General features: G+C 40.3%; 2 protein-coding genes across 20 annotated transcripts; one reads left to right on the forward strand and one right to left on the reverse strand.

Moving 5' to 3' along the window:
• Nucleotides 1–1320: 1320 nt before the first annotated feature.
• On the forward strand, nt 1321–8779 carry YAE1 (YAE1 maturation factor of ABCE1). 19 transcript variants are annotated; one of them, XM_068935943.1, is made up of 5 exons: nt 1394–1506; nt 1969–2350; nt 3421–3734; nt 5070–5191; nt 5579–8779. In XM_068935943.1, the coding sequence occupies exons 3-5, from the start codon at nt 3618–3620 to the stop codon at nt 6003–6005; spliced, it is 666 nt and encodes a 221-aa protein (XP_068792044.1). In that variant the 5' UTR covers nt 1394–1506; nt 1969–2350; nt 3421–3617; the 3' UTR covers nt 6006–8779. The 19 variants fall into 19 exon arrangements, with proteins under 19 accessions (XP_068792047.1, XP_068792044.1, XP_068792042.1 ...); XM_068935944.1 differs by having other exon boundaries at nt 1491–1516; XM_068935952.1 differs by having other exon boundaries at nt 1491–1516; nt 1969–2166.
• Nucleotides 7807–23322, reverse strand: LOC138066133 (mediator of RNA polymerase II transcription subunit 1-like). The gene is made up of 16 exons (XM_068933740.1): nt 22678–23322; nt 22038–22141; nt 20797–20881; nt 20386–20440; nt 19809–19941; nt 18750–18778; nt 16364–16435; nt 16198–16272; nt 14934–15004; nt 14058–14123; nt 13368–13476; nt 13113–13125; nt 12497–12698; nt 11991–12103; nt 10028–10223; nt 7807–9688 (listed from the first exon to the last, which is right to left on the reverse strand). The coding sequence occupies exons 1-16, from the start codon at nt 22730–22732 to the stop codon at nt 9477–9479; spliced, it is 1590 nt and encodes a 529-aa protein (XP_068789841.1). The 5' UTR covers nt 22733–23322; the 3' UTR covers nt 7807–9476.

Raw genomic sequence — 23322 nt, forward strand, 5'->3', positions numbered from 1 at the left:
CTGTGGCTGTGTGAGTCACAGCATGGGATCATTCTTCTCTCATTACTTGTGGTGCTAGGACAGGCTCTGCTTTCAGTCATGGCTGTGCACCTAACCCTGCTGTAATGGGAATTTCATGACTCTTCTGTGGGACAGGATCAGGCACTCACTCAGGTCTTAGTGTGGCAGCATGGCCACAACAGTAAATGAGAAATCAGCATCTCCTGCCTATGCCATTGAGTCTCTGAAGAGGCACGCGCCTTGGGGACATGGCTCTTGGGGTTCAGCATCAAAGCATGCAGATGTGGTCTCTGTCACATGAATGCTGGTGGTCTCAGCAGCTCCTTCTGGGACAGTGTGCTCGGTGGGGGGAGCCCCGCACACCGAGGTGTGCACTGGAGGGCCTCCTGCCACCACCTTCCCCAGCTTCCCCGTGGAGCCGCCCTCATCACCAAAGTGAGAAGAGTCCAGAAGTAGTATTTCGAGGGCACCACTGGGAGGGCTGTAATGGGACAGCCCAGCTGTGAGCTCGGCTTGGACCTCAGAAGCAGCTGCAACAAGACACGCCAGGCACGGGACACAGCAGCAGACACCCTCGTGCGCTTTTATTTTACGTTTTCCCTTAATCTCCTCTTTCTGTCATACATATGCTCCCTTTCAGGGACCAGAATAAGCACCAGGACATTTACTTTAATGGGATTTGGCAACTGGAAGAAACATGCAGTTTAAACCCGCAGTTGATGCATAGTTAATGTCTGAAGATTAGTTGGTGCCATTGACCACCTTTAAACGAGGTACGCTCATATGCCAAATATAGACTGTACCAAGAAAAACACTAAATAATTTTGGTATGTCAAAAGGATGTATATTTGCTCTCACAGAGGCAAAGAGTAAAACATTTGCCTGCCACTGGCCCCCTTCTTATTAAAAAGGATACATTTGTGTGAAGCCTAAACGTTGTGGTCGCAGCGGACAGCGTAAGGACACGGCTGACACCCGAGGACCCGGAGGATTCAAAAGGCAGGGGTTTTTTTGTTTTGTTTTGCTTTGGTTTTTTACAATTCCACAATTTATGACTGAAAAGCAAGCTAAACCTTCTCACTGCGGGAAACGCGCTCCCGCTGGGTTTGGTATTAGAGGGCCGGGGGGGGGGGGGCACAGCCTGCCGCCATGGCCCGCTGCGGGGCAGCCGCACTCCCCGGCGCCCCGAAGAGGCGGGAGACGGCGGCTACGGTAACGGCTCTTTCCCTGCCTCCTCCAACGGCTTGGGCACCCTGGGCGGGGCAGCGCTCGCGTCAGCCCCGTCCCGCCTCCTTGAGGAAGCCGTAAAGCTACGCCCTTACTCAAGATGGCCGCCAGCCCCTAGTGCTTCAGACGGGCTTTGAAGCCACCGAGCTGCGGGTTAAGATGGCGGCTATTTACCGGCAGCCCCTGCGCATCTTGCCCTCAGTCAACATGGCTGCCGTTCGCCCGTTGCTTCCAATGGCAGTGAAGCCAGCCTGCCCTTAGCCGGGATGGCTGCGCCCTGTAAGCGCTGGTAGGCCGCCGCTCGGCGGCTGCGGGAAAGTGCCGGGGGAGCGGGGCCGGGGTGGTGCCGGGGGTCCGAGCGAGGAACCAGGGAAAGGGAGGGGAGGCTGCGCTTGTCTTCAGCTGGCAGAGAGGGAAGGCTCCTCGGGACGCTGGGGCTGAGCGGTTGGCCGCGAAATGGCGGGTTGCGGCCTGGCCGGGGGCGGCCCGCCGCGGCGCGGGAGTCTGGGGGCCCCGCGGCCGCGACCGGGACCGGGACCGGGACGGGGACGGGGACGGGGACCGCGGCTCCTCCTTCGAGGCCGCCCTGTTCCCACTGGTCTGCAGCCCAGCCTGTTCGGGGTTGCCCTAGCAAGTGCTCGCCTGGGACATGCTGCGGCAGGGGAATTTGGGCCTTTTTATTACTTTTCTTTTTTTTGAAATGTATTATTTATTTATTTATTAATGTTTCGCACACGAAAGAGTCAGAGAGAGAGAGAGGTGAGGGGATCGGGACAACACGTGAAAGGGACCTCACGGCACAGCCTCGGCTCCAGCGTAGGCCGCTCGCTGGTCACAGCCTGCAGCGCTGCACCACCGCTGACGCCACGTTGCCCTGGGAGAGGCGCTCAGTGCGGTTTTTTGCAAACCATCGGTTGGAAAGGTTTGGGGACTTCTGAGGTGCGTCCCTCACCCATCACAGTGAGGGAGCTTGAGGATTGGAAGGATCCAACCGTTTGTGTCCCAGAAAAAGCAGCGTGGCCAGGCACAGGACTTTAATTATGTCCTTTGGTGCTGTTGACATCCTCTGCATTTCGGCCATGGTCGGTAGCACCGTCTGAGAACGTATCAGGAATAATTTGGGGTATAGATCTCTCCAGTCACTTCGTCTCTAACTTGTTGAACTGTTTCTTCCCTTCCTTCCCTCCTGCACAGACTGACACAACTGCAGTATTTTGTCTGTCCTTCTCTGCTCTTTTCCTCATTTTGGGGACTTTTTTTGACAGTTTTATGGACTCACCCTGGAGCTAACAAAACCAGGTGGTAATGGGGTTAATAGAGATGGCTATGCCATGTTTCTACTCCCTGTCAGAATGTCAGACTGTTTTGAAACATAACCATTTCTAAGCCTGAAATACTGTTGTAAGTTGTAATAATAGGGATGTTTTCACTGTTTTGTAATAGGATGTGGAAAAAGATAAACAGATGAAGCAATTTGCATTAGTGATCTGTGTGAACTTGAGCAAAAGCTGAGATTCTTGGACCAGTCATTTAATTACTGGATCCTTTCCTAAAGATTGAATACAACAGAGCTGGAAATTCTGGAAGCTTTGATTAAGATCAAAAAAAATTGTATATGGCAAATGCAAAAATGAAATTTAAAATCAGTACCCTATACCCATTTTAACAGATTATTGAGAAAGATAGTATTTTATGGGTTATAAGAATTCCCAGCAATTTATTTGATTAACTGCAAATGGCCTCTTAAGGTTTTTTTCAGTGCAGAAGACGAAACAATCCAATTCTGTCTTTTTCCATTTAGAGGAGAACTAGCCAATTCTTTATTCACAGTATACAGGAGTATTTCTGTTCAAGATGAACAAGATTGGGTTAAACATTTGGCATAACCATGAAACTGAAAATCAATGTCCAGTGTCAGTTACTAAGGCTAAAACTCTGCAAGCAATTACATATAACTTAATGTACTGCATGGAAGCTATATGAGGCTATTGTCACCTGCTATCAAAATCAAATTGTAAAGTTGTTTCTGCCTGTTGCTCACGTATTAGCAACATTTAGACATACTAATTTGGTGTGCATATGTTTGTCACTGCCATTGGACCTAAATAAATGAAGAAAATACTGTCTGAAACTGCCCTTGCAAATTGAAACAGTTGTTTTACAATTGGTGATCTGACTGTCTTCTCTTGACAGCTACAGCTGTAAGCAGCATCCAGTGTCTTTGTGGAAACAAACATATAGGTTAAATAATCAGCTCCTGAAGTGACTTCTCTTCAGAACTCACATTTTCTGCCTGTGCTTCTAATGCAGTACTTTGTCAGAAGGACTTTGGAGAGTTTCCCAGTATTTGCTTTAACACGTAAACAAAGGTCACAGTCACTGGTGCTGTAATGTCCTGGGTACAAGTTGCCATCAGCCAATCCAGTGAGGATATATTTGATGAAGATGCAGATGAGATATATCTAGCACAGAAAGAATGGAATAGCACCATGAAGAAAAGATTGAAGGTATTTCTATAACCATGATTTTATAGTCTTTTAACCATTTTTTATTTACTGATACATGCCTTGATTGATATGGTTGATTTAAGGGGAAAACTAAAAATGGCTGCTTAAAAGTTATTGTGGTATAGTTTCTTCTGAACATCAGGAAAATGTAGAGCAGAGAGTTGCAGCAACGCTATCCAAGTAGCCTGTCAGAGCACGTAGTAGTTTAGCAAAAGATCTTGACTCCCTCTATACAAGTATGTGCATGTGTGGAATGCAACGCTAAATCTGGATTCAAGCTTTTTGCTTCACGGTTGTAGGTTTACTGCTAGTAAATGTGGGGCAGTATAATTAAACAGTGCTAATAAAGAAACATGGGCTTTTTTTTCCCCCCACTCTCCTAGTAATATTCATCATTCAGATGTGTGGCTCCTGGTAGAACAAGTGGTTATTGCAATCTCTATAGTTCTTTGGCTTATTTATTTTCCTGCTGGACTTATTTATTTTCCTACTGAAAACGTATTTTATGAAAGCTGGTTTCCACAACCCTTTCCTCTTTGAAATTCTACACAGAACAAAAACAAGTATAAAAAAATCTAGGTGACTTCAGTGGATATGAATCCTTGGGATAGAATTTTTTCACCAAATATAATGAATGCAGGCCTGCTGCGCTCAGATATGTTATTCAGAGTGGGGCCAACAGCTCATCTGTTTGTGAGTGAACAACATTTGGCTGAAGAACATGAATGGAAGCTGTTGTCTAGGCCACTAATGAGGAAGGATTTTGTCGAGGGGTTGTTGCATTAGTTGCCAAGGAAGAGTTTCCACAATTGAGTCCCTTTAAAATAAAAATAAAAATAAGTGATTTTCTTAAGGGGCTGTTTATTGTTTTTATGTAAACTGTGTGGTATCTTCTCAGTGGATACTGCAAAAACCTTAACATTTTTTTGAGGTCAAAACTGTATGTTGAGTGCAATAGAGAAACATTCTAGTTCCTGGCTGTTTCTCTAGAAAGGCCACTATTTTTTTTTCTACTGTGATCAAATAACAGTTCTCACTCTTACAACATTGAATTTTGGTGTGAAAGAAGAATTGTTCTACATTACGTGATAGCATTATTAGAGGATAAGGAAATTAATTTGCATTGTACTCATTAGCAGTTTCTTACAGAAAGAAGTTTTGTGCACTCAGTGTTATGTGTATTTATATGTCACTCACTCCATCACCATCCCATATAACTCTTGAATTATATGAGTAATATCTAGCAAATAGAGAAGTATAGCTCATTGAAAGGATGTTTGTAGCTCTAATTTTGCACATCATGAAAAGCCGCTTGCACCACTTTTTCTGTTACAGGAAGGCTATAGGGATGGCATTGAGGCTGGGAAAGAGCTTGCACTCCAGGAAGGCTTCAATCAGGGTTACAGACAAGGTGCTGAGCTGATGGTGACATGTGGCCAGTTCAGAGGCACCCTGAAGTAAGTTTTGAACCTTTAAAACTGAGTGGAGGATGGGGTTTTTCTTGTTTGGGGGTGTTTTATTTGTTGTTTGGTAGCGGTGTTGTAATAACAACAAATCTGGCCAAAGCTAACAACCTAGTTGAGACTTCTCAGGTCTGGAATAGAGGGAGTTACCTACCTGGGTATAGAGTGGTCATTCGCATATCCTCCCCAAGATACTCATGGAAAGTTATCTATAAGCTTAATATTTTCAACTGTGTTGCTTGAATTTCCCAGAAACTGTAAATGAAATGTATGTACTTTTATATAGATACCTTGTCACATTGCTGTCACCCTACCAGGAACTGGAATTTTGTGTAGGTACATGCAATCACTTTTTTCATTTACTTTTTTTCTACTTTTCAGTGCTCTCTTATCGTGGTGTCATCTTAATGGACATGACTCTGCTTTGAGTAAGATAAATCATCTTCTAGATGTGATTGGAAAGCATGAAGATGATATGCTTAAGTACCTGAATTCTATCCAGGAACAGTCACATCTTGGAGACATTTTAGATTTTGTTCAGGACATGGACCTTAGTGATACAGCTCCAGCTGGGACGGAGTGCAATGCAGTTAAAGCTGGAAAATATGGACATAATGGCAGCGCTGGCAAAATTTGTAGAAATAATGGTAAGGGTGATTGCTTGCAGTCTGATTGTAGCAAGGCAAAACTCTGCACAGATCCTGAAAGGCTAACCCTGGCTTGGGTTAAGGAGCAGACTGTTTGGTTAGTAGAGCAACTGGGCTTGTCACTGGACATACTACATCATGTCCAGCAACTAGGACATTAGTTTCTCTGTCTTGTGGTATTTAAAACTGTCCGAACTGGATTGGATTGTTTGTGGATCAGGAACGAGCTCATGGTTCACTTAATTTCAGGAAAACCTGATTCTGATGCTTCCTAGTAGAGGTTATTCCCATAAACTGTTACCATACTTTGGCTCCTGTCCAAAAAAAAGTTTTAAATTGCTTTCAATTTTAAACAATGACTTTCATAGAAAGGTGAGATGATTTCAAAAGCTCTACAGTGATTCACTAAACATGTTTCTGTTCTATGTGAGAATTTGATGTTATACCCTTTCTCTATTGTTCTCTTCTTGGAAGTAGAGCAGGTTGCCTGTATGGTTTCTTCTAATGTCAAAAAAATGAATCAAAACTGATTATATGCATAGAATGCCTAATGCTATGGATGAGCTACACTTATAGAATAAGTTGCTTTTGATGATATGCTAGCTCTATTCAAAACAGAACAGGATCTCCTGACATGCAGAGTGCTGTGACTCTCCCTAGTACTACATAAAAACTGCAGGAATTTTTCACCTTATGTCAAAATCTTCTTCCTGTCCTTTGCAACCACTATGCAGTGCACTTGCACAGCCTTTAGTTTAAAAAAAAAATTTCCCCTTCTTCCTACAGTTCTATTTACATACCACTCTTTGCAAATGCAAAAGTACTGATAATTCTGTTGTTTTACTCTGTTACACTGTCTGCTCTGAACCTGTTGGACCACACCAAACACTCTTCCAGTCTAAAGGATGTTGCTTTTGTATTTATTTTGCCAGTCCTTCTAGCCTGAGTCTTCTTCCCCCTCATTCCCATGGTGTTCCCCCTCCCCCCCCCCCAGCCCAACTTTTTAGGGAAGCAGGGCTTCCTGCCTTCACGTTTTCTCAGAAACATGCTGTCAGCCATGCAACTGTATTTCTGATAACTTTGTATTTCTATGCCAGCATCCTGTATTTGACTTCCTTTCCTTTGCTTGCCTTAACTTTGACTGCAAATTCCTCTGGTCAGGGAGCCTTTTCTTTGTAAAGGCCCATCTCCATTTTACAGTAATTAAACTGTTTACAGTAAGTGAGGAGTTTAAGTTGCTTGTAACCATTCTGCATGTCTGAAACAAGGTGGGTCTAGGCTGAGACAAACTTAATCAGACTGCATTGATTACATTTGTACAAAATTGTTCAAACCAATTTTTCCTTCTATTTATTTAATTTAATGCTGACATTGACAAAGATTACTTTTCTTCTGTGCACGTTACATTACAGCCTGTATCACATACATCAGACAATTTTTTTCAGTACTACAGTGGAATATAATGCAGACAAAAATAAAGATTCCTAGAGCATTGTTAGACTTTCCAAATTTGGAAACTTGAAATTCAAGAGTATTACCTCTATTTAATGATATAGAAAGAGGAAACACTCAAAGAAAATTAAGTAGACAGTAAACTTAGCTTGCCAAGTTCTCTTCAACTACTTTTGCAAAAAAAAAAAAACCTGCTCTTGACAAAGTATTCCTTTCTTGTTTATCAAACAATAGATTGAGTTTGTGTTTCACTTAGCATCTGTCATAACAGCTTCCGAACAAGCTGTGTAATTACTTTCTTCTATTGTATTGCATGAAGTTTGTGTGCTCACTGTAGGGATGCTCTTGTCTGTGCTGTCACCCAAAGTTTCCAGTTCGGCTGTGGAAAGACTTTCTTCTGTGCTGTCTTGAGCACTTTGCTCATCTTTCACTACCAGATCTTGCTGACCAGCTGCAGAAAGACTCCCTTCAAGACTATTAGAATCTGTAACTGGCTCACATCGCAATTCAGGTTTTTGTTCTGTGCCCGTTTCCATGTCTTTTGTTTCACTAGCAGCTTCCACCTTGGCAGCGTTCCTGAAAATAGCTCTCATGACAACTGGAACTGACATACAACTAGAGGAGGAAATGAAACACTAGTTAGTAGTCACTACTACAGATATCACCCATTCTTCAAATTAGTACTTCTTTTTTTAAAGCCGTGGCTGACACCTGAATTACATTGTTTGTGACAAACAGCACTCCCTCTTTCCCTGCATCTGTTTGTCTCATGTAACCCTATAGGCACTACATTGTAACTACAATGTAACTATGTATGTTATACTGGAAACTGTGTTGACATAATGGCTGCAAGTGTTGGATTTTCAAGCTTACCAGCACAAACAAGTTTTTATACAAAGAAATGGGAGATCAAAAAAGTCACAGGGATGCTTTTAATGAAAACTTAATGAAAATTAATAATATTGATCACAATTATAAAAGAGTCAGTGTTATGGTCATGTCTTGTATGGGACAAGTATAGAACCTCTCCTCTCTAAAGCATTGTCTACACTAGAGTTTTCCCCCTACCCTTCCAACAGTAGAGATACCTAGTTCCAGAAATTGTTTCTAGTATCCTGTGAGCTAACACTGAGCAAGCTAACTGAACAGGTTGAAAATCAAGCCTATGTCGACCTTGCTTCTTGTTTGCAAAAAGAATTGGTGCTCTCAATCCTTTCTCTAGTGTATGTTATATGCCACAGCAACTCAGCTCTCTTGGAATTTTAAGTTCCTGGAAGCAAGCCAGAAACAGTATCATGGACATACCACATAGACTTCTCCTTTTAGAAAGAAACTATGACTGATGGTAGAAACTATGACTAGGGTAGATGTAAAGTCCTTTTCAGGCTAATGTATCTAAGCTATACCAGTCATGAGACTGTCATTAGCCAGAGCCTTCAGAAAAGCATCTTTATAAAATAAAAAGCATCTATATAAAAGAAAAGGTAGAAGTCTCTTCATTCATACATATTTCCCCCTCACCACATGTTTGTACAAGAAATAAGTATTGTTTATTAGTAGTAATGTTTAAACGTTCCTTTTTGACAAAGATACTTATGACACAGTAGAGTGACTCATTCTGACTATTGTACAGCCTTTTACTAAAGTGAAGTTGTTGGTCATCTGAGTTAATGGCACTGTGAATGCACATGGTATTTCCATTAAATGGACATCAAAGGTTCATTCCAAATGTTACTAAATAAAACAAAATGACTTACCGCTTCACAGCTCTTGATATAAAGTCATCACTAGAATTTAGAGTTGGATCTTGAGGATTTAAATGAAGACTACATTGGATTTCTCTGGAGGTTATGACATCAATTATCACTAAGCAAGAACAGAATATAATAAGCATTTCAAAACAAATGCTTCTGTAGACATTGAACACCTTCCTTTGATTCTGATGCTTCAAAGGAGTAAAACTGAAGCTAGCAGGAAGGGGGCTTGCAGCAATGCTCTTGCACAGAGCTTGCTTTTTCCTAATATACTGATGATCAATAAAATTAGAAGCTACACCTTATTAATTAACTAGAGGCCAAGACAGAGGTTTTTGCATTACTTTCTGGTTTATGCCAAATACAGAACACTTTAGTAAGTGATTTATACAGAAGTGCTACTCTGTTTTTCATGGTTGTGCATCCCTAAGAGCAGCCATTACAATGTATTTGTAACTGAAAAGCACAGTGCAAGAACCGAGACAGAACCAAGATCTTTGTCAACCCAGTAAAAAGGACCTTATCAAATATTCCACACATACCACAGGCTAAGTTGTCTTTCACAGGATGAGGAAAAGAAACAGAAAAGCTGGTGTTCTTTTGTGGTGCCACTTCAAAGTAAAGCAGTTCTGAGTCATCTAGAAATAAAATCACTATTTAGTGATATGTTCCCCCACACATTAAACATGGGCACTTTTTGGCTGAATGACATGCCAGTAGTTTTGAAAAGGCTGGTACAGTAGAATCTAATTGTTCATTGCTTTGGCAACTGAGTTCATGCTCCTAGAAGTTTCAGGCCTAGGAAGTCCGTTTGTTTGTTTCTAATATTCAACTGAGTATAATACTCGAATTAAGAATTGTTGATCATTTAAAATGCTCTGCAAGCTCTGACAAGGAAAAGTCAAATCTGTTAACACCCAGCTTAGAAACTAATTTTCCTTTAATATTCTGTCATTACTTCCAGCCAAACCATGTACCTTCATCTATGTATGTCTCAGAGACACAGCTGCTAATAAGAGTGTTATATGCCATTTGATGTCGAAGAACCTCTATTATGCCAGGCACACACTTTGGATGGGTAAATGGGATTTTACTGACCAAGGCTCCTGCTAAATCTGATTTTTCTGAACCCTTGTTTATGAAGTAGCAGTGCTTTGGGCAATCTGGAAGAGACTGAAAAAAAAAAAAACAAATATGTTGACTTTTCAAACAGCGAAAACAAGAAAGTGAGACCTGATATTATCAGGCAATCACACAATCTGACAGCGAAACTAATTTTGAAAGGCATGTTTCTAGCAAGTCCATCAGGTCTGTCTGTGTTTCCGTAGAAATATAATCCATAGAAGAAAGCTAGCCAAGACCTTCCCCCACACGTTTCAATTTAGGGAATAGACCTCTAAAGCCAAGTGGTCAGGAGTTTTAGTCCTACCAGTTATTCTAACTGCTCATAAGAGTCCTAGAGCAAGCTATAGAAATATTAACCATAACCTTTTTTTCTCAGGCGAACATCTTAGTAATACTACTTGTACAATGAGGATAAGAGCTTTGCCTGAAATCTCTCCTCTTAAGCCTATCATGTGTTGCTCCTGCACCACCACTGCTCTCTTGGAGAAATATGTTTGGCTAGATTATCTCCTGGTGACTCATTTCCAAAGGAGGAGATGATGGTAATAAATTGCCATCTCTCCATGGTACTATATCACAAAATTAGAAGTGAAATATAGTATTATCTACTTCAGTATACATGCATTGATCAAAGCGGGAGCTGTCACCTTAGGAACAGGGCAGGGCAGCTAATTAACAGGGCTGATATTAAGAAAAGATGGAGAGCAGAGTAAAGGATCTTTGCTCTGGGTTATCTGTGGAGCAGAAGAGCTTTTCTGCATTTCTTTCAAGGTCAGAATTCAATTTAGTGATTTATTTCTAGATATAAAATCTTTAGACTCAGAAGCAAAACAGTCTCACTAAGTATTAATGTTTTAGAGAATTGCTGAAGAGTTTGAGCCTCTCATGTGTATCCAATCCAGTGGAAATTAAAAATTCTTCTTAGTTTATAGTCTTTATAGAACAGAACTTAGCTAACCCTTCTGTCGGAACAGTGTAAATTCACTACAGCCTTTGGCACCACTACCCCCAAAGTCTAAGAACTATGTAGGCAATGGGATCAACTAATACTACTAGTACAATAGAAAAAAGTGCCCTCTCCTTCTGTTGCCATGATTTTCAAAATTAATGTTTCCTAGCAAAAATGTAGATGTTTGACGTTTGTCTTGTACTTGCCCTGTAGGCAACTTAAAAGCAAAGCATCTTAGCCACCATTTTATTTACTAAAATTTCGCATCTATGTCTAACACAGAATAAATTAAATATTTTTCTAATAAAACAGTTTAAAAGGGAAGGCATCCACAGTTAAACAACCATGGCTCTAATTAGTAATTGACAACACTGTCATAACTCTTTACACTTTTCTTCCAGCTAGTCCCTTTATGCATACATATATATTTTTTTCTCAGTGTTATCCAATCAAGAGTTCTGTTTTAATAAAAACAGTGACAGAAATGATCCATGATAGAGATCTTCAAAAAATCTAGATAAATACCATCTTGGGCCTTGCTTCTCAGACCAGCCGATAAGTTTCCTTCTTTTTAAGGCATTAATGAAGTTGTGAGCAGTTTTTAGCAGAGTAAGTATCTGAGAGTTTTAAACACACAGACAAATATGACTTCAGTAACCATACACCAAACGTGTTTCATTAATGAGGATGAGAAGTTGTCTTACTTTAAAGAGTCTAATACTGTTTCCTAAATAACTTCCCTAAAAAGCATTTAGGTACTATTGAAATTCTGGGAAGTTTGCATTGCTTTTGCTGATAGGAAAAAGGTGCTTCAGCATGTACCTTGCACAAGGACAGAGTGGCTGTCAAGCATAGACTATACTCACCACAAGGAAACGGGAATTATGTGTAGACAAATCTTCCTTGCATTTTTCTTTAAGGGTAGACTGAACAATCAGCTCATATAGAGGAACTAGTTTCAAGCCAGCAATCTGAATTCCTAAATTGATATTTTTAATTAGTATTGAGAGTATGACTATAAATGAAAGCTATTATTAAAAACAAAACCAATGTTTTGAAAATCCACAAACATAAGCATTAATCTTCCTTCTTGCCTCATTTTTCACTGAAGGGAAACAGAGGTAGAGTGTGTAATAGCTTTGCCCATAAGCCTATCCTTTCTTAATGTCACATCTTTAAGATGTGTTTTCTTTCATATTTTCTTTTTTTTTTTTTTTTACATTGGTTGCTAAAATGTTACACCTGGGCTGATAGAACAGAAAATTTTCTACCCCAGAACCCATTTTTTCTTCTTACAACATTAACACAGGGGAATAAAAAAAGCAAACAAGCCATGTAGAATCACAGAAACAATCTTAAAAGCAAAACATGCCTGTGAGCCTCTGTATCTCTTCAATGCTGGATGAGGACATAGGAATAGGTTGGTGAGATTTCAACAAAAAACAAGCTGACAAATCCATGCCAAGCTCATCAGTCAGTGGTAAAAAGCAGGACTGCTGGAAAAAAAGTTGGTAAGAAAGCTCATTAGAGAAACTGATACAAAAAGGACTCTTTGTATGTGCATAACAGGGTCCCTAGTAATTTCCTAGGTTTCATACTTTTTCTGCTTTGAGAAAGGTTTTGCTTTAGAAGTGCAAGTATAGCTCAAATTTTAAAGCAATGTTAGCGTGAAGACTGGCAGGAAGGAAAAGTGAGCCACAGGAAGCTGAGGAGCAGTATATAAGGATGTTTGCTATAAATTGGTCTGTAATGGTTAATTTTGGAGAATAGCTTTAAACTTTTCCTCCAATCTAGTACTAAAGTACAGAGAGATAAGGTGATAGCGTCTCTGGTGGGATGGCAAACTATTATATATAGTTTAGGTGTAATATAAAAGCAATAATAAAGCATGCTTTATTTATTCTGAAATTATGCAGGAGTTGCTGGTTGAATGATAGGAGGTTAATTAACATTATTGCAGTGGCTCCTTCTAGCCTCAAATCTATGACTAGATCCATAATCCTACGCAATTTACAGAGTTAAATATGAGCACAATGACTAAGACCATTTGGGAAAACTGTGAAAGCTAAGGTTATGCAAGGTATAACCATGGGGGATAATGCCATCAATAAAACAGAACTTCCTGGGTTTAGTAGTGAACTATGTATACTTTCTATTAGCACAGAATCAATGCAAATTATGGTGGGATTAGTGTCAGTGATTTCCAAGTTCATTTGTGTATCGACAAGCGTCCAGAATCTCACCCATCTTCTCCAGCCTGAGAATCTGCAATTAATGGAGAAATAGGAAGTTTGTGGAGTATATCTGTGCCTTCAACAGTTACAACTATTTTTGCTCCACATACCTGGGAATCTGAGAGAGAAAGAAAACTTCATTATTTTCCCCATGTCAGCATAGATTAATCCTGTGCATCTGAAACGCACAGTGGTAAGGTCTTCGCACCCAACTAACAGCCACAATGGCTGGGCAGTAAGGAAAAACTTGCAGAGACAACATCTAAATGGCCAAGGTTGCCCAATAGCCGTGGCAGCAATAGCTGTTTTTTGATCATGCCATGAAACAGATCAAACAATTACCAGTCCTTTTTCATGCTGGCTAGATATTTTTGTTTGATACCACACTTGTTGAAATTTCAATTAGCAGCCAAGAAATGAGAAAGCAGTTTGCTGACACACCTTATCCCTGTGATAAAGTGCATCATATAAGTCATTCCACTAAACTAGAATTTGAAATCTAACTTGCTTCACTTTAGTGGAAGCAACAGCAAAACAAACAACACTAGTTATCCTGTAAGGAAATTTCTAACATGAAGTGAGACTGTAGCAAAATTCCTGGCATATTTCTGAGTCTTCTTGATGTCCTTTTGCTTAATGAAACATGTAGTGCTGAAAAAGTTATTGCAATATATAATTACACTGCTTTTCTAGTTTTACCAGGATTTAGTTCTTCTTCCAAAATTTGATAGGGGGAAATGTAAAATTCAATGTTCATAGGAGTTCCTGAGGAATTAAAAAAACAAACAGTTAATACACAAGTCAGTAAAGGAAGTCTATTACATACCTTAATGCTAAAGGAAAAAAGAAGAAAAGTGTAGGGTGGGCAGAAAGAGATTCCTAAAAGGATGCATCTCTAATCACAGTGTGTGTTCAAATCACAGCATTTTTTTGGATTTTAACAGCTAAAAATCTCAATGAATAAAGTCATCAGATACATCTTTCGAAAGACTAGGTTAAGTTTCAATCTCTTGCACAATAACCTCTTGTTCAGCCTTAAAAACATTAGCTGAATTCCTAGCACTCAGTGACTAGTCTGAAGTAGGAGGGAAACTCATAACAGTTGCGTAGGGGACCTCACACTGAGCTGCACAACAGCATAGCAGAAGCATATACTAGAAGTGCTTTTACAGAGTATAACACACCAATGGTTAAAGCTCAATTTTAACAGTGTAGATGAGCCAGAAAACTTATCAGCTAAATGTACTTGCCTCTCAGGCAACATCAGTATTATCTCAGCTACTACTGTTGACATCTCATGGTTACTCCCAAAATGTGGTTTCCCACATAACCTCAGAATATTGCTAGCTTTGCTTTTGGGCTGCTGTGAAGTCAGTGTTGCTGTAGCTCATAAGCCACCTGGCCCCTTTGTATTTTCTCTGCACGTGTGTATAATGTACAAGGAAAGAGACCCAGCAAATCCCTACACCACACATTTTATATATAATACAGGATCTTTACTGTGAACAAAGAACAACTCAGTGTTGTGTCTTTATTACACTTTTGTTTGAATCCGTAAAGAAAAAAAAAAGTCACCTCCAGTTCTTGGCACCAGGTGTCCTACTTTTCCATGAAGTACTTCAGTAACTCTGTTTACATCCTGTGCTCTAGTTCAAAACACATCTCGATTAGCGTTTCCTGAGATGCAGTGCTAGCTACGTCAATGTAAAGGATTATTTGTACCCCTAATGAAAGGGGAAAGATGCCTTCTTGAAAGTGGAATGTATCTCCATTTGTTATGACAATTTCCAGAAACTCTACCATGCATCTTATGTGTGACTCCTAGGACTTGGGCTTCCAGCCTCAGCCCAAGCTTCAGCTGTTTCATGTTGAAACTTGATGTGCTTTAAAATGAAGGGGTGAGGAAAATATTGAAGTGAAAGATAGTTTATCTAGGTTATTTCCTCACTCGTTGCACTAACTCAGATAGAACCAATCTCTAACCTCAAATATTTTGAGCTGAATGCACATAGCCATACAGTTATATAGCTGTGTACTAGAACTCCACAGTGCATTAACTTGTATCAGTAGAAGGGAAAAATGATCTATTTAACTGATTAAAATTTACTGAGCAATATAGGATTAGCAAGGACATAGCACCTTTGTTCATGGACCTGATATGCTTCATAAGGGAACACCATACAGAAAATGGGCCAGGAGTGTATCTCAAGTTACAGAAGGCCAGGCTTGCTGAGAGTACCTAATAGGCAAGATATCAGAAAAGACACTTCAGAATCAGGAAGGAAAACATTGCCCTCAACTCTGCTGTTTTGGGAAGAGTGAAAGTGATCGAACAATTGCTAGAGGGTTTAGGGAATTCTGTCACCCATTTATCTGTAATCCTACTCCTTGACAGCAGAAGTGAGGAAAGAAAGAATAGAGGGAAAGCTAGTACCCCCTACTCCTGATCTAAAACTTGAACAGAAAGCGAGATATCCAGAAAGTAGAATCCCAGAAGGTATGTTTTACTTCTGCCAAAGTGAGAGCCAAAAATGACTGCTAAATTTAAGATGTACTGTCTGCTCTTAGTGGGTGGTCACATACATATACATACACTAAGCTCTGCACCCAACCAGTTTCACACCAAGTCCCTTAGATAAAGGGCAGGAGTTCAGTAGATCATCTTGTTTGGCATGCCTGGGGTTGGCAAACTTTCATAAAGACTTCAGGCTCTCCAGTGGGAGAAAACTGGTTAGCCTTCTACATCCTGCTCTGTAATTACATCAATTGACTTATTTTTTTAGTGAAATAAAGCAGTGGGGGTAGAGGGGAAGGGAGTAAGGAGGAGTCTTCAAGTTACCTGTCTAGAAGAGACATTGAATAAAGATCTTTTTCAAGGGACTGCAAAGCAAGGTATCCCTTAGCTTTCATTTCGCTAGGAGAGAGAGAAAGCAAGTGAATTTTGTTTTAAGTAAAAAGCTAGACCATGATTTTTAAATATTTTGCAAGTAAAAACTAGTTGCAACCTGTTTCCTGGAATCTGATACAGATTTGACAGGTCTTCTAGAATCTTTCCAAAGGCATCGTAGTTCTTCATCCTACCAGTAAGAAACAGTTATTACCACACTACTGAATGTGATGGATAAATCTTTTATCTCTAACTTGCTAGAAAAAGCACTATTTCAAACAGAATGACATAGGCCCCCTCCTTATCAGATCTGGCATGTAGTAGTACTGCTTATACATTTTCTTAGAAGATGCCAGGAAATGTGAATCCTTGGCGCGCTTGCGAAAAGCGATGTAATTATAGCCAACACTGGTTAAATATGCATTACTGAAAGCAATAAATGTGCATGATACACAAATCTGACAGCTTGAGATGTAGCTCATCAGCTACAAAGAGCTCTTCTTGATGTTCCAATAAAGTTAGTCATGTAGTAACACTCCCCTAATACAATGCACTCATACATTGTTCTTTTCATCAAAATATCAAGCTCTATATTAATGCTGCACGTCATAGCACCCTGTGAGAGAGGCAGATCTTAAATACAACTGACAGATTAAAAATGTCAATTAAAAAAAAAGAATACACAGGTGGCTTGCATAAGGTTGTGAAAGAATGGTTCATGCTGCTCACAAAACAAAATCATGCAGATTCTAACTAGCTACTTAGATACTGATGTGACAGCCTGGAGCTCCGCACAGGCTAAGCTGTCAAGTACTTACCCATCTGCTGAAATGGGTTTTTACAACTCTTGCTAAACTCTCTTCTGCTTGACTTCAAAAACCACACCTGCACTTTCTGTGTAGATATGGATGCAACAGGGATCAAAAAAAGGACCAAATAAGTCTGCCTGGATTTTTGCACTGGGACAAGCCCTCTCTCCAAAGAGAAACTTAAGACACTCACCTTCTTCCATGACTCTCTTCCCAACTGGAAGCAGAATGAAAGGGAGGAAGCAGGCACATGTACACACAGTGCCAGCCTGTCAGTTGGGCCTAATACAGCATTTAACTAACTACAACTACAGTTTGTAGTTACTTTGAAACTCACATATGAGGAGGGGGGAGAAAAAAACAAAAAAAAACCTCCACACAACTCAACCACAAATGGACTGCCTTAGGACCAAATGAAATACTACACTACTACACCAGGAGGTGTAGAAGTGATACTTAGCAGCATATCCTAACAAAAACAGGAAGGCAGGCAAGTAGTATCCTTAGTGCCAATGCTAACTACCATCCCTGGGAGCCAAATGGCTGGCAGTTAAAAATCACTAGAAGTCAAAAAGCTTATGAAAGTGCAACTTAAAGCTTTGATATATATCTGTTCACACCTATAAAGCTAAATATAATTCAATTTCTGAAGAAAGAAAGGGAAGAAAAACAGACAATGTGTTAGAGGTCCACAGAGATATGAAACATGTAAGATCAATGATTATTCTTTCTCTCTTCATCTTCCCTTTCATTTTTTCTGACAAGGTATTTAAATAAGAATCTGGCTTCTTACATATACTCATCACTAGTAAACCTGGAACCTTGGTCAGATCGCTCAGGGTACTTCTAACTGGAGGGAGGAGGCCCGATTTAGAACAGTATCTATTCAGAGTAAAACAAAACATGGTAGTAGGAAAAAAAAGAAAGACTACAGCACCCTACTGCTGCATGAGAAAGTTAAAGCAAGTCTCCTACACAGCTGGAAAGAAAAACAGGCCATGTAATAGCACCTTGTTTTCATTGCTGTAACAGAAGGCTGAAGAGATGTGAAATAATGTTTGCACAAGGACAACGTGAGGCTGTTTGAAGCAGCCTATTTGATGCAAGGAGAGGGAGAAAAGCTAATATCGGTTTTGGATCTGAAAACTCAGAACTGGCAGATTTACATCACCAGCCCATTTCCACAGATGGAGAGTCTGGCGTTTGCAGTCAGTACGAACACCTGCAGCCCACGGCAGCGTTCCGCTGGCAGCTAGGGCTAGCGTGTAAGAGGGTTACATTTATTGTTTCATAGAAGCAGATGCAATTTAGCTGTTTTGATGGGATGACTTTAGAAATGAGTAAGACCAACTGCTTGGAGTATCTTTGTCAAGTTAATTTGTTGCATTTTTATCCTTGTATGCACAGATTGGAAATAAGCCCGTTAAAAACAACAACAGACCTTCCAATATGGAGCACTGAAACTAACTTCCCACGTGAAATGAAGTCCTAGAAAAGCATCAGTTCTTCTGTTGTTTTCTGGGTTCATACTATTATTGCCCAATTCTGACTTTTGGGGGTGGAGGGGCTAAAGGAAATGGTTGTATCACTACACTAAAATCATTCTATTCCTGACTCCCCAAAACATTCAGAGAGACACAAGACTGTCAGGAATTCCTGTCTATTCAACAGGAGGCTCTGCACAGGATTCTTTACCTTAGATGCTGCACCAAATCGTCACAAATCTAGAGGAATAAGAGAAAAAGAGTCATGTTTCCTATCATCCTTTAGGATATGCGTTCTAAAGGGTGGTAATTTGGTAATAGGGGATTGGTATTCGTTGGTAATTTTAAGATTATTCCATATTACTTTCACTTAACTGAATAGTTTATCTAAAAACAAACAAAAAAACCCTGAAATCACATAACAGTTAAAACATAATGTTAATGTAATAATTAGGAGAAGGAAGGCTCTGTGAAGAGGATATAATTAGCAAAAATAGTTTGTTGATATGTTCTTTCCAGAAAAAATTGCATCTTTGCCAGTTTTTCTTTTGTTGGCAACTACTGTGCTCCAGTTCTCGATGTGCATTTCCATCTCAATAATATTTTCCAGCACTGATGGATCCAAATTGTTACATTCATTTGGAGTTGATTTAGTCCCTTTTTCATTTACAGTCACACCAGGAATTTCAAGTCATTCAAGTCATGTTTAACCAGCTTCATTGATCAGAGTATGTTTCCCCCACTACAAGTTGTTTTAACTTTGATCCGGACAATCACCTATAATACTGAACAACTGCAGAACTTGGCATGCAAACTAGAGTGATATTTTACCAATATTTTAGTGAGAGATTTAAAAGGGGAAAAAAAACCCACCATAAGCAGGAATTAACATACTCATAAAGAAGGCAGGTGAACACAACTGAGAATCTCTGGTAACACCAAAAAGACACCTCCACTAAGAATATATATTACATAATATTGATAACAACAAAGTATGAGGATACAAATATTTATACAGGATACTGTAAAGTTCTTCGAAGGTGGGAGATGTCAAATGAGTTTTACCTTTATTTTTAGAGCTACTGTACTTAATATCTTTACCAAGTTTAGGTGAGAGATTCAGATCCAAAACAGATTTCTAGTGTCATTTTAGGTGCCCTAAAGGAGCCAAGAAATCTGCACAGGCTGACAGATGTGACAAGACCAAAAGGAGGCCTGAGACCTTCTGGCATGGCAGCTGAAGGCCATAGGGAAGTGAGATGAACTTTACCACAGGAGCCTCTCCAAGGTGAGCCAGCTTCACATCCGTCACCTTCCCATCCTTCTCCAGCTGAACTTCTATATAAAACATATCTGATGTTATGTAGCAGGCAGTTCCACTGGGACTAACATGAGAGTTAAGCCTAGGGATTGTGGGGGAGTTAAAAGAAAAAAACATGTATATCTAAAAGTTCTGTTACATGAAGAAAGGAAATCAGCATAGTTTTCTTGATCATGGGAAGGAACTCCAGGGACATATCAAAAATAACTCTTCCTTGGCTCAGCTTTTGATAACCATCCAATAAGGCAATATATCCTTGCTCTGCTCTTTGCATTATCATGTCAGTTTGCTGAAAACTATTTACCTCAGTCTGCAACTTTGGGACCTAGGCACAAATCCCCGCTCTTCACCCAACAACCCCTGCCATGCAGGGCTAATCCAAACCGGCAGTTATGTGCATTCTAAGTAATACACACCATTAGAACGCCAAGCTAAATAAATATTTTTGACAAGCCATCCAGATGGCAATTCTCACTGGACTTGGGGCCATGCTTGCTCATTTGCATTTATTCATAAACAAACTTACCCTTTTTGTTTGGATAAAGATTCCAATCTGTTCATCACAGAAAACAAAGATTTAGCTGTAAAAAGGGAAATATTATTTAATCACGTTGCAATGATCAAGAAGTAGAGTCAACATTATCCTGCTTTAAAGGATACGATTTAGGTAATGAGGAAATCATCATCTCTGGTATGACTTCTGGTTATTAATGATAACTATTACCCTGTGATTAATGAGTGCTGTGCTGGATACAGCTTTTTCCTCAGGCTTTGATAATAGCTATAGCCCAAAGGTTTTAACTCAAAGATGAGTCACAAGTCTCACATCCAGGACTGTACACTTGGCTCTGCTGTGTGAACATCAACACTAGAGAGGCACAGGCAGTTTCCATAGAACACTAAATAATACACTTTGAGTTATCTGACAGCTTGTTACCGTTTAGTGTCCTCTGTATCTTCTCCATGCAAGAGAGCAGTGGACTATCTGGAGGGTTACTGACAGGCCGTCGAAGTGGCTTATCCTAGCACATTTGCGAACAGAGAAGACAGAGAAAGGGCCCTTAGTTGTCAGCCAAAGAGGAATATCACTGCACGACAGATATGAAACACTAATACCCAGTCCAACAAAAATCATACTGATTTCTCTTTGTAAAACACAGAGATGAGCGATGATAACTATCTCTAAAGTGGCAGCACTGAACTTAATGGGTTTGTGAAGATCCTGTTGTGCAGGATTATGTATCAGAAGCCTTTAGTGCAGAAAGTGGCCTTCCATTCCCTTTCCTTTTGGGATGAACACAGGATCTATCTCCTAACATGAGCCAATTTCACCTTGTTACTAGGAGCTAACAAAGAAAATGTTTAGACTTTTATTTGGGGAAGAATCTGTCTTAGTGAAAATGAGACACCGGTCAGCATTATGGGTGTACTTGGTTAGGGTCAGGACACAAGTTCTAGTTCAAGATTTTACTTTAAATGGGAATTAAACTCTCTGAGCTTCTTCTCAGTAGTTCTCATCTGAAAGCTCGTCACCCTTCAATTAATAAAGAACATTTGCTGCTGAAAATGTTTTCAATACTGCCAAAGCTAGGACCTCTTCTTCAGAGGAAGATCTTAGTTGAGCATTAATGAAAAGAACATGAAAACAAGTGTGACTGTTTTTACATTAAGCTCACAACAGTTGTGCTAAACCACTGTTCAAAAAGAAGATGCTTAAATATAATTAGTTACTAGGAGGGCAGGAAGTATGGAGTGACTTAAGCTAAAGCACAGCAGAAGAGATTCTGAGCAGTATCTTAAACGTACCAGGCCAATATCTGAGGAACTGACTTTTTGCCCGGTCTTATGGGCAAGGAGTTATCTTTATAGACTATAAATATGCTGATGTTAATTAACAGAAATAATCCAAAGTATCAGACTATAACAGCACTCACCCTTGAGGAGTTAAAATAATACAAGAAACTGTTTTTCATCAACTGCTGTAAGACAAATCAGAAGCCAGGTTCGAATAGGCACCATGGGCTTTTTGGTGGTTTTTTTTGTTTGGTTTTGGTTTTTTGTTTTATTTAGGTGGTTTGTTTTGTTTTTTTGTTTTTTTAAGTCAAGCAATTTTGGAAACATCTCAGTGACCTGCTCTGATATCAGATATCCTTCTCCAACCTAATCTGCAATTCTTACCATGCAAAAATGGACAAGTTTCAGAGTTTCAGTCCATGGTTTTTGTTGGTATTTTAGATGCAGCTGTTCCATTACAGCATTGGTAGAAATAACTTTCACAGCACCTGAAAAATGTCAGAGCATTTTAAATATAATGCCATATATTCATTTTGGCAGCTAGAAAAAGGAGGAAAAAGTAAGAAGCTTGCTAAAATCATAGGTGCTATGCTTCAAGAAAGGTGACAGAAAAAAAACCTTTTAGTTGAATTTTGCATACAAATATCTAGTTTTTGCAAGATTTTTGACAGAAAATGGGGAGAAAAGCCAGAAAGATCCTTTGCATAGGCAAGTAGTCTTGATTTTAAATACAGATATGTGGCCATATCTTTATTTTATTAAACAATTAAGCATTCTTTACCTATGCACAGCCTTAGGTGTCCAGTCTTAACAATAATAAGGCCTTGATCATGCTACAGGCTTCAGGCAGCTCAATTTCTACACCCACTTAGAGCAGGAACCAGGGGGGAGAGCAGAACCCACAATCCTCTGAAAGCCCAGCCACCCCCACCTCAAGCAGCTGGAAGGAGGGGCAGTAGCAGCCCCCAGCCTACTCTTGCAAGCACCCCATTAGGGGAAGGTGCCCTCCATAGGTGCCACTCACCCATGTGCTGATGCCTGCAGGAGGGCAGCAACTGCTGCCCCTGCTGCTCCTCCATCTCTGTCTATGCCACAACACACCAGGGCCCCTATTTGTAGCACCTGCACCAGGGCACCCACAGGTGCCAGGAGGTTTGCTCCCAGCCCACAAAATTGGGCTCTGGGTTAGTGCCTGAACATAGGAACCTCTCCACTCTGCTAATTTTTAGAAGGGGTGAAGCATCCTGTCAGCCAGGCTCTTCTTCCATATCTCAGTCCCAGGGAGAAGGCACAATATCTACCCCCATCTTTTCAGAAAGTGCAGCATCTTCAGGAAAATATTTGATTTAATCAAGGGAAAAGTTGGGTATGACAACAGTATTTGCTCAGTAAAGCAGGGAAGCAATCCACAAGGGAGCTTTTGATCTAGCTCAGGGTGGGAAGGAGGAAAAAAAAAAAAAGGCTTCTACAGCCCTTTAGAGTGCTTATGTGGAGTCTGTGCATCCTTTTGTGGCTGCCTCCTGTCACCTCTCCCCATAAGCAGGGATCAGTGTGCAATGGCAGCAGCAGTGCAAGATTTAATCCTGGCCTCATGCACAGGCACTGGGGGAATGCCGGGCCTACAACTGTCCCCTGCAAAAAACCTGTGTGGCAATGTTTTGACTTGTCC

The sequence above is a fragment of the Struthio camelus genome, chromosome 2 (assembly GCF_040807025.1).
Source record: "Struthio camelus isolate bStrCam1 chromosome 2, bStrCam1.hap1, whole genome shotgun sequence".
Taxonomy (NCBI): Eukaryota; Metazoa; Chordata; class Aves; order Struthioniformes; family Struthionidae; genus Struthio; species Struthio camelus.

Coding starts and splice junctions, on each gene's coding strand:
- LOC138066133 (XM_068933740.1), bottom strand. CDS start 22,732: ATGGAGGAGCAGCAGGGGCAGCAGTTGCTGCCCTCCTGCAGGCATCAG. Junction 16,273..16,363: donor TATCAGATTCCAGGAAACAG/GTTGCAACTAGT, acceptor TCTCTCTCCTAG/CGAAATGAAAGCTAAGGGAT. Junction 14,124..14,933: donor CCTGGTGCCAAGAACTGGAG/GTGACTTTTTTT, acceptor TTAATTCCTCAG/GAACTCCTATGAACATTGAA.
- YAE1 (XM_068935946.1), top strand. CDS start 3,618: ATGTCCTGGGTACAAGTTGCCATCAGCCAATCCAGTGAGGATATATTT. Junction 3,735..5,069: donor CCATGAAGAAAAGATTGAAG/GTATTTCTATAA, acceptor TTTCTGTTACAG/GAAGGCTATAGGGATGGCAT. Junction 5,192..5,578: donor CAGTTCAGAGGCACCCTGAA/GTAAGTTTTGAA, acceptor TCTACTTTTCAG/TGCTCTCTTATCGTGGTGTC.